Here is a 10,385-nt window from a genome sequence, read left to right as displayed (position 1 = left end):
TCCCCGGTTTGCTATAGTAACCTAACGGCGCCCAACGCTTTCTTGTTTCCACCTCTTCGATCACCGCTTGTAGACCCAGCAACTGGTGATCATTGGTAAGTACAGCACTTCGAGGCAAAGTATAGGACAGGCAACGGTGGGCCAAGGCTTCACCGCTTCAGTCCTTCTACGTAGACTGACTGCCTACTCGAGATTAAACCTTCACTCCTCAGCCACCCATTAACACGTTTCTTTCATTACATTATCATGAGTGCTACCGCCCCAAGATACTAACCGCTCAAGCCAGGTTTGTACTGTGTTTATCAAGACGTCTCAACAAGCTAATAAACAAAGAATTTTTATTATATCAGTGCGACGTATAGGAAGTGCCTGCAGCTTCTACTCTGTATCACCAAAACAGTGTCATAAGAAAGCAACCGAAATCCTCCAAGCATCCCAAGTAAGAAAGAACAAACGAGTCCACCCGGCACGTTGCTGATACAAAATTTTCTCGATGAATGAGCAATGCGTACACCACGGGGGTATAATTTGTTCGTGACATCATGGCGCAGAAAATAACAAAGCACTTTAGCAACAGAGGAACGACGAACAAGAACAAGAAGAAGAAAAGAGCAACACCGTTTTTTTTTCGCTTGTATAAATTCGTAACAATCATTAACCAACGTTCATAAATGGGGGAGAAAGGGTGGCAGGGTCGGAAACTAGGTATACTAGAAATCCCAAACAGACTCCCGGTCCATCAATTGGGGACATTGACATAAAACTTTTCACAGTACGAACACTGATAATGCTGACAGTCAACCTCGTGACCGATGCACTGCCCGGTCGATCGTATCATGTTGTGGTTATAGCACTGACACTACAACGCACCTCGGAGGCTTGGTGTTAGTCTTTATTCTCGTATTTTTGGCGAAAGGGGGATAAAACAAAGGCATGTCAGGGGCAAAAATAAACTCACACATTCCCAATGAGTCGGCGGCGACCTATCCTCCTTTGTCGTGGTTGTCTTCTGGCGCCGTTTGCTCCGCTCCCGCTCCTTTTTCTCGGGACCCTCGACGGTTTCGATCCCCTCGTGCCTCCACTCACTGATCGTCTTCTTCGGTAGCGTTCGTCCAAACAGGTGGTCGTCGATGTGATCATACCTCCGGGACCATCCATCATCAGCAGCCTTCTTCTTTCCGCCCCTGCTGCTGATACCTTTTGCACCGTCACCACCAACACCCACGAAAGCTACACAGAAACCGCACCAGAAGCGCGACTCGCAGTCCTTTCCGTAGTGGCACTGCTCTAACTTCTCGGTCGCCTCATCCTCGATCAGGCCGTGGTCGCGCTGGAGGTGCGTCTTGAAAGTCTCGCGTCGGTGGCACTGCTTGCCGCACGGTTGCTTTGTCGTGACGGCATCCTCAGTCGTCACCCCCTCCGGGAACGGCACCATTACGTCGCACCGCCACCCATCCTGGTGCCCGTGCTGACTGTTCTCGTGCCGCTTCCAGTCGCTCTTGCTGCCAAACTTCTTGGTGCAGTAGCGGAATGTACAGCCGTAGGGCTTCTTATGCCGTTTTATATGCTTCCTGTGTTGAAGAGAGTGGTGGTTAGACTCTGTATTCATTCTGTATCAACAGCCCTCCCCATTAATACGATTATACAAGAATGTGTCAAACAGCAATCACGGTCAATATACTGGCCAGAAGCTAGCCTTACCTAAGATCACATTCCCGATTGAATGTCTTGTGACATCCAGTCTCGGGGCATTTAACATTCCCGCTGACCTCAGTACTAGGGCCTCCAGAGGTTTGACTCGAGGATCTCCTCCTGGCCGCAGCCTGAGATTGGAAGAGTTTTCCCCAGCCATGCTGCTTGAGGATCTCGTCAAGCCCGCCAGCCTTGAGCTTCTCGAGAAATGCTGTCTTGGTAGTTTGGCTTGAGTCTTCGTCCTCATCTCTGCCCTCCTGCTCCGTTTCTTGCGAGACGTGCACGGCTAGCGGAGTTTCTGCAGGGGACGCCGCCCCAGAGCTTTCTCGTGTAATGCCCCCGGACTCATCCTCCGACTCTTGCGGACTGCTGGCCCCCATGGAGAAGCCGGTAATTTGTGCTGTTTCAGGTTCTCCAGGGGCGTCCACGTCGCCAGATATTTCGCTGTTGTCAGCACTGGTGTTGTCGTCATCGTCATGTGCGTAAACATCTGTGATAGTGTCTGTACTACGCCGATGGGGTTCGTCGTAATTCAGTAATGACGAGTCATCATTGTCAGGTCCCACCATATCTATGGTTATTTGGGGTGGATCCGAGAATTCTTGATATAAACCACCATGATTGTGAAAAGAGTCATGGCTATTAAATCCAAGATCTTCCGGGTATGGATAGAGGATTGAAGTCAAAGCCCCTTGGCTCTCGACAATAAGTGATGACCTCTCGGTCGCGGCTGGAGGTATGTATGGTTCTCTGAAGCCAAAGTCCACAGTCGGGGGGTTATCTATGGTGTGCAGGCTGACGTCCTGGCTGTCGGGCGTCGTCGGGGAGAACTCGGTGAACTGGCGGCCCAACATCATGCCAGCGTCGTCAAACGGAACTTCAAGGAAGAGTTGCGGTTGCTCTCTCATATCTTGCTGGAAATCATCTTCTACAAAGGCGTGGCGCGTGTCTTCAGCTGCGGCCGATCTCACCTGCTGCGGCTTCTCGGTTGCCCTCAAGTTCTGCCCAACGTCAGACAATTCTACGTGCAAAGGTCCAAGGCCTAGGTATTCCGTCTCTGTGTCTACGTTCGATCCGCGTTCAATCACCCCATTGGCCAGAGGAGGGTTCCTGTGTCCTTGTGTCAGCAAAGATCCCACGATGGTCCGAGAAGACTAGAGTAACAGAGAAAGAACTCACTCATTCACGACGAATTGTTCCAGGTTATCATCTTCAACCTCGTCCCTGTGTCTTCTCTTCAAATGCTGTCTGAAGTTATCGGCCCTTGGCCACTTCTTTGGTTTGTTCTTGCAGGCCCCAAGGTGGCATCTATATCGCCTCCCCGTCGCATGCGTTGCTGGATGCTTGCTTCGCTTGTGTCGGTCCAAGTCATTTTGTGTGCTAAAGCCTGCTTTACGCGAGCATCCGTGTACTTTACAAAAGTGCGTCTTATCATGTCGTTGCATGTGCTTCCTATCGAGATTGACCAGAATGGTAAGCACATGAGCGCAACGGGTCAGTAGTTATATGGGCTGGCTCACTTCAGCTGCGACTTGGTCTTGAAAGGATCAGGACAATGTGGACAGGTCAGGGGGCTGGATCCATGCATCGTGGGCTGTGAGGAGTATGCCGTAGCCCCCGAGACAAGGTCTTCATGGCTGCGATTATAGAATTCCTCGACGGGCGTTGGGTTATTTGCCTGCAGTTCGAAATTGGAGAGATGTCCCGCGAGGCTCTGCGTGTCGGTGTTGTTGTCACCAAAGACGGATGTGTTCGCGATGCTGAGCCTCGATGCCGATTGTACGGTCCCGTATCCCGAATCAGACGTAAATCTATCAACCAGCGGTTGCGTTGAGCATTCAGAAATGGCCGACTGGGGCAAGCGATACCCCATGAATGAAGGCAGTTCGGCGGCATTTCTAGGTATCCCCGGGGTTCGGCCTGGATTGGTTCCGCTATGTAACCTCAAAGGCGGTTCTGACAACACATTGGCGGCGGCGAGGGAACTCCATGGCTCATCTTTGTTGTTGCACCAGTACATGAAGGCAGGGAACTGTGTCAAGTTGTCTGCTGATCCGGCCGAAGGCATGGAGTTGGACATATCCATATCCATCTTGGACCCCAGGTTTGAGAGCCGTTCCCCCTGCTCGTCGGCAGCTCCATGCTGATTCATTGATGCGTCTGCTTCACCTCTCAATTTGTTTCCCTATCCTGATATGCGATAGCGCTTTGTCAGATTAATCATATCGTGGCTACATGATCTCCGAAACAACACAGAATAGTTAAGTATAGAGAAGTGGAGAGCATACGGGAATGCCACAGGTGGGCGATAGACAAAAGAATACAAGTCAAACCTGAGCGGCGGCTGCTGGTGTGGGCGCTGGTTGGTGCGAGGTTCGACTGTGCGATCACGGCCAGATATGTCCCGCGATGATTCGTCCCGAATACGAATCGTGATAAAGAGAGATGTGCAGGCACAACAAACTGTCAATCGAACCTGGTGCTGCTTGAGCGACAAACGATCTGGTTGGGTCTGCTGCTGCGTTGAGTAACCAGAAGGGGGCTCTCCTGCGCCTTGGAGTCAAATATTCTTAACGCGACAAGGTACAAAGAGCTTCACCAAAATTAACGCAATACCTTGTTCCTCCACCGTGCCTCGAAAACTCGCAGGATGCGACTAAGCGAGTGACCGACGAACAGTAGTAACAAGAACGCGAGCCAGAGAGCAATCAGACCAACAAGCATCCATCTCGAGGTTCGAGTATGGACGTAATATTTTGGGGTTTTAGCAAAAAGGCCGCTGTCGCAGTTCGTGGTCGGTGGACAATGGACGCGGGGAGGGTTGGAAAGCAGGAAACCGTCCAAGGTTCGCTCAGAGAGAGACCACGCGCACCACACACTTCCCAGTGGTTGAGGGAAGAAAAGTGAGGCGGACGATGGGACGGGAATTCGTCAAAGGGTCGTACAAAATCCCCTTCATGACCTGGTATAACCTCGACCTGATGTGCTTTCGATTTTCCCTTTCGATTTTCCCTTTCGATTTTCCTTGATTCGTTTTACTGGATTCTGCTTCGGCTGCGCGGTGAGGCATGGATGCCTATTTTCTACATCGCCACACCTGAGTGGTGCCAAGGATTAGGCAGACAGCTTAGTGGTGCGGGTGGCCTGCGATTTGGTTAGGCTCCTGACCGAAAGGCCGCCCGTGTGGTTCGCATTTCGTCCAAGAGAGACGCATACAGAGTCTGGCATCACGTGATAACTCATTGCTTTGGAAGTCGCTCCACATCACCAAGGTACGAGCTTACTTGATGCGGCATGCGCATCAGCACAGCAACAAAAGGACCACAAGTTATTTTGAAAGAAGGCCGAGTAAGACCCAAACGTCTTCTTCCCTCGGCCCATATGCCACCTTTGCTTTTTATTCGACAGCTGCTCCTCACAATTATACATATTTTTCATGGCTTCTAAATAAACATGCGCGAGATCCTCTTCCATCGCGCGAAACGACACAGTTGTAAAAACGAAGCCCAGATTGGACAGTCTACTGAATAAATAAGAAAAGGAACAGAAGGAAGACAAGGCAGAGGAGTAAAGAAATCAGCAATACGCCATTGCGCCTTGGTCCTCGAGGACAAAACGATGGTGAAAACTAACAGAGAGTGCAAGTAGATAACGCAGACGTAGGGATGACAATGAAAACAACAACAGTAAAAGCCAAATGCCTGCCATGCTGTGCTAATAAATAAATACGGGGTAAAACGGAGAGACTCCGTAGGCATAAATAAATCCGATGCAGTGATAGTACGGGTAGAGAAGTAAGATTGACAGACTTGGGGGGGGGGGGGGGGGGGGGGGGGGAAGACAGGTGTAGTGACTTAGAAACCAAACAGACCTTGTGTGCGCGTATGTTATTATAAAAATAAACCCCTTCCTTGCTTCCTATTGCAAGACCATCGCAAGCCAGACTCCATCTTCACTCTATCAAAAGGAAGACGCTGGACGTTACAAGTCAACGAGACAACAAGGGCACATCGAAAAACGCATACAAGCAAGGCCTCTCTAGTCCTTGGGCTTGTTGGCCTCCTTGTGTTTCGTCAGCGCAGCAGCCAGCTCTTTGCCCTTGGTTTTGTCTTTGACTTGCAACATCCACGTCTCCAGGCCGCCTCCATCCTTGGCGGTAGTCACCTTGACGTATTTGTCGCCCGGCTCCGTCTTGTAATCGAAATTGTGCAGGAGCAACTTGTTCATGACTACGTTGCCGCGCGGCTCCCCTCTCAGAAGAATTCGCACTGCATCCGTAGTCTTGTGCTTGAGCAGCCTGAACGGGCCGACACCCATCGTCTTCCAGGGCGACTTCTTATCGTCCTTCTTCGCGCCTTCTTCGTCCGACTCGTCAGCCTTGTTAATGAGCTTTAGAGCCTTAGCCCGTACTTCAAAAACGACGACCTCGTCCTCCTCGCCCGGCCCTCCTTCTGTAAGATTGATTTGCGCCTGTGGTTCCTCGTCCCCGTCAGCCTTCTGTCCATCTGCATCACCAGTGGCAGCTGGCTCTGGCGTGCCAGCAGCCGGCGTGGTAGCCAGGCTTGAAGCTCCTCCGAAAGTAAAAGGGGTGTCTGATGTAGTAACAGATCCAGTTTTAATATTATGCCCTTGCCCTTATCTAGGAGCCTAAAGTTTGAGAGAAGACAGTAGAAAATCTTTTTCGAAGTTTACTTACTAGTACCTGTTGAGGTGCCGCCCACGGGAGGAGCTAAGTTGAAGATCGAGCCGCCTGCCGCGGCATTTCCGGGATTAGGGGTAGTACCATTGGTCTGACCGCCTCCGAAGCTGAAGACCGGAGTGGACGCTCCGTTCGCACCGCCGCTGGAAAAGTTGAACATGCCCGATGAACCCCCAGTAGGTGCCGGCTGGGCGCTCGAGGCCCCAAAGTTGAAGCTCACCGATCCAGCAGCATCGCCGCCACCACCGCTGGCGAAGGGGTTGTTGAAAGCTTTGTCGCCTCCACCGCCAGCACCAAAAGTGAATGAGCTTGGGGCGGAGACACTAGTTCCGAACAAGGTCGAGTTCTGGTTAGAAGCCTGGCCGTTGGTCTGGCCCGCAGCACCAAAGTTGAACGAAGGAGCTGGTGTAGATGCGCCATTCTGGGTGGCACCTCCACCAAAGCTGAATGATGGCGTGGACGTCCCATTGGCAGCACCAGCGCCGAATGAGAAAGATGGCGTCGAGGCGCCTGCAGTCGAGTTGGCTCCAAACAAGGGTGTTGATGATGAAGCCTTCTCTGCCGCGCCACCAAAGGTGAAGCTTGGTGCTGGTGTGTTGTTGTCCGCAGTAGCAGCACCGCCGAAGAGAGATGGTGTGGTCGTAGCCGCTGCCGGGGTTGCAGTATTTCCGAAGAGCGATGTTGGTGGATTCGGGGTCGCGGCTGGAGCGGCACTACCAAACATGCTGCGCTTGGCTTGAGGCTCTCCGGTCTCTTCCGACTCAGCACTCCTCTTGGGGGCTCCAAAGGCCGGGGTTGCAGGAGTGCTCTGACCGCCAGCAGCGCCGAAAAGACTTGGCGCCTGCGGCTTTTGCGAACTATCCCCAAAGCTGAATGTAGGCTTGGGCGTATCCTTTGCGCCTTCCTGCCCAAAGAGAGGCTTGGGCGTGTCTTGCTTTGCACCAAAGCTGAATGAGGGCGCAGGCGCATCCTTGGCAGCGGCCTGTCCAAACAGAGGCTTGGGTGCTTCCTGCGATGATCCAAGGCTGGAGGGGGGGTTCGGTGTTGACGCTGTCGAGCCAAACAGCGATGATGCTTGGGGTGCAGACGCCGCAGTTTTTGAGCCAAAGAGGGGACTAGGATCGGCCTTGGGTTTGTCTGACGCAGTAGCTGCGCCGAACATGGGCTTTGCAGACTCTGATCCGCTAGGGTCGGCACCGAACAGGGGCTTTGCAGCACCGAAAACTGGTTTGGAATCTGACTGTCCCGGAACGGTAAAGGAAGGCTTAGATTCCTGGCCTGGTACGGCGCCAAACATGGGATGGGGTGCTTTCTGGGCGGGCGCTGCTGATGGCGTTGCCTCAGTTGTCTTCGATTCCTTGCTGGCCTCGGGGGTCGATCCATTGGTTTTGGCACCGAAAAGGCTTGAAGTTGTTGAACCAGCACCAGAAGTACCGAATTTAGGAGTAGAGCCTGCGCCTGTCTCGGCGGGTTTGGAGTCAAAGCTAAAAAGCTTCGGTGCTGCGTTGCTGGTAGTCAAATCTTGGCCGGTAGCTGAAGACTTGGCAGCTGCGGAAGCTGATCCGAACAAAGAGCTTGAAGTTGACGGGGCAGCAGCAAACTTGATGGGAGAATCAACCGACCATGTCTGGTTGCCACCCAGTGGTTGCTGCGGCTTGACAGGGCTGGGTGCCTTCTCGTTATCTGACGCAGGCTTGGTTGTAGCTGGTGAAGCTACAGCACTTGTGCTGGATGAAAAGATGCGTTTGGGCTTCCCATCATCGCCTTTTGTGACACGGTCAAAGAGGCTTGGGCCCGATTGAGCATCACCGGCCTCGGAAGACGTGGAAGAGGACACGAATGGACCACCGGCAGAGCGCTTTTTGCCAAACAAATCACCGTCAGGCTGAGGCGTCGCGACACCTCCACTAGCTGCACCGCTCTGGTCGTCGCTTTGGCTAGCCTCCTGAGCATCATCCTCGGAGTCGTTCTCATCTTCGGCGTCGTTCTCAGCTCCGCTCGCCTGGGCTGATCCCGTATCGGACAGGTGACCGAATATATTGGACTTAGCGCCAAGCTTTCCGGACGTCGACTTGGAAGAGGCGCTAGCCTCGAAGATCGACTTGGTCGTCGAGCTGTTAGAAGTGGCACCAAAGGCCGACGAGAACGCCGGCTTAGGCTTCGACGCCGAAGGGGGCTCAACAGTGATGTATGGTGATGACGTAGGCTTGCTATTGGCGACCTGTTCGAAGAACTTTTTGGTTGCCGATGGCGTCTTTGAGGTAGCGGGCGCAGACTTTTGTGATTTAGCTGGGGGGTTCTCGCCGTCATCGTCTGCCATGCGTTTTTTGCTGCCCTTGTTCAGAGCAGGTGTAGCAGTCTCGGATAGAGGTTCGCGTTCGGTTCCACGAGCTCGCTTGCTTTGCGATGGCTCGTCCGAGGCCTTGCGTTTGCCGCGCGACAGAATACCTTCGGTGCCGTTGGGACGCGTTAATGCTGCGGATGGGACTGAAGTGTCATCCTCTTCGTCATCGAGAGGAATGCCATGCGAGGCCTTCCACTTAGACACCACTTCTTGCGAAGGCTTGATGCTCTTGAATTCGTAAAGTCCGTACCGCAACATGATCAGACTCCTGCTTTTCTCGTACTCCTTTGCAAAGTTGAGAATGTTGAACCGCCAGTCCTTCTTGATGTAGATCTCATCAGATGCATATTTCAGCCGGCGCAGGTCCAAAATACAAAAGAACTGCTTCCTCTGAGTCTCGTTGAAGTCTTTAGGACAAAGATCCGAAAGGTACTCGTCGGCGTAGATCGATCCAACCCTGTTGGGGTTCTGCGGGATGCGCCTTGCAAGCTCCTCGCCGGTCAAGTTCGCAGGAGGCTCCGGGATCTTCATGGAGAAGAGCTCACTCGGAGGCACTTTGGCCATGCCGCGGCTGATGCTCTCGGTGGTAGACGCGCGGAAATCACGGCTGGGTGTTGGAGCGGAGGTCGCGGTGGTAGTGGTGCGGAAAGCATTGTTGGTAGGCCTAGCGGGCGTACCAGCTCGGGGCGTAAACTGGAACCTGCCGCCTTCCGGTGCAGCTGAAGAGGCCCTGAACATAGGACGCGGCGATGCAACAGCTGAGAAATTTGTTGCCCTCACAGTACTGCTTGAGAGCTTGCTCGAGGGGCCCTGTGGGCGCTCAAAAATTTTGCGGGTAGCCATCTGCGCAGCCGAGGCGCGCTTGGCTGGGCTCTCTGGGGATGTGGCCCGGTCGTCCTCCTGGAAGGAAACGCGCGGTCGCGGCGTATCGTGATGTGCGCCATTCTCGAGGATCGAATTTCTCGCTGGGACATTGAGTCGCGTAGGCTCGGGTCTGGGTTCGATCCTCTCAGGTTCACTGCGGCGCTTAGCGGCAGAACCAAAGAGACCACCAGATATGCTTCCCCACCAACCGCTTTGCCTTCTCTCGGGAGTGGTCATTGTGAAAATATTTTTGCTTGACTGTGTACGTCGCAATATTTGAGCAAACAAATAAAAAGAAAAGTCGAGGCTTGGTGCAGTTACGGTTGGAGTTGCCGTGACGACATTGGACAGTGTAATGTTGTGTCAAAGTGATGACGAAGTGATGGCAGGCTCACTGTCGCGTGTATTTACTTGTGAATACTCGGGGATAGAAGGGGGAAACCGAGAGCATTCCCCAAGCGAGGGGGAAACAAAAAGCACAATATGTGCAGAACCTGCAGTCCAAAGTCAATGCAGGATGTAGCTGGAAACAATAACAAAGAGGACTATTTTCCCTAATCGCGCAATGAGGAACACGCGAATCGAGGTGGCCGTGTTTTGATGGCAACTTGGCCTTGGTCGAGGGACTGGTCTTGAACGGCCCAAAAAAAAATTCATGGATGCGCGAGAGCGACGTGGGCGCTTCTCGTGTGGAAGATCAAAGAGGCACAGGGGGTTTGAGGGATGCACGGACCATCTGGCTTACCACTCATGAAAGTTCGCGCGTGGTCGCCAAGATTAATGAAT

At 52.9% G+C, this 10,385-nt stretch overlaps 2 protein-coding genes across 3 annotated transcripts; both read right to left on the bottom strand.

Annotated features, from left to right (window-relative positions):
* Nucleotides 1–282: 282 nt before the first annotated feature.
* Nucleotides 283–4,715, bottom strand: MGG_07339 (uncharacterized protein). Its single transcript, XM_003715529.1, has 6 exons — nt 3,981–4,715; nt 3,213–3,882; nt 2,872–3,144; nt 1,702–2,802; nt 959–1,571; nt 283–859 (listed from the first exon to the last, which is right to left on the bottom strand). The coding sequence occupies exons 2-6, from the start codon at nt 3,842–3,844 to the stop codon at nt 740–742; spliced, it is 2,739 nt and encodes a 912-aa protein (XP_003715577.1). The 5' UTR covers nt 3,845–3,882; nt 3,981–4,715; the 3' UTR covers nt 283–739.
* An 802-nt stretch (nt 4,716–5,517) lies between these two features.
* Nucleotides 5,518–10,265, bottom strand: MGG_07338 (the record flags this gene model as incomplete). 2 transcript variants are annotated; one of them, XM_003715527.1, is made up of 2 exons in its annotated part: nt 5,518–6,162; nt 6,389–10,265. In XM_003715527.1, the coding sequence occupies 2 exons, from the start codon at nt 9,834–9,836 to the stop codon at nt 6,104–6,106; spliced, it is 3,507 nt and encodes a 1,168-aa protein (XP_003715575.1). The 2 variants fall into 2 exon arrangements, with proteins under 2 accessions (XP_003715575.1, XP_003715576.1); XM_003715528.1 differs by having other exon boundaries at nt 5,731–6,284; nt 6,389–9,836.
* Nucleotides 10,266–10,385: the final 120 nt, after the last annotated feature.

The sequence above is a fragment of the Pyricularia oryzae genome, chromosome 2 (assembly GCF_000002495.2).
Source record: "Pyricularia oryzae 70-15 chromosome 2, whole genome shotgun sequence".
Classification (NCBI taxonomy): Eukaryota; Fungi; Ascomycota; class Sordariomycetes; order Magnaporthales; family Pyriculariaceae; genus Pyricularia; species Pyricularia oryzae.
Note: the sequence above shows the minus strand (reverse complement) of the source record. Positions and strands in the feature narration are given on the sequence as shown.

Coding starts and splice junctions, on each gene's coding strand:
- MGG_07339 (XM_003715529.1), bottom strand. CDS start 3,844: ATGAATCAGCATGGAGCTGCCGACGAGCAGGGGGAACGGCTCTCAAAC. Junction 2,803..2,871: donor GAACAATTCGTCGTGAATGA/GTGAGTTCTTTC, acceptor ACAAGGACACAG/GAACCCTCCTCTGGCCAATG. Junction 860..958: donor CGCCGACTCATTGGGAATGT/GTGAGTTTATTT, acceptor GGTGCGTTGTAG/TGTCAGTGCTATAACCACAA.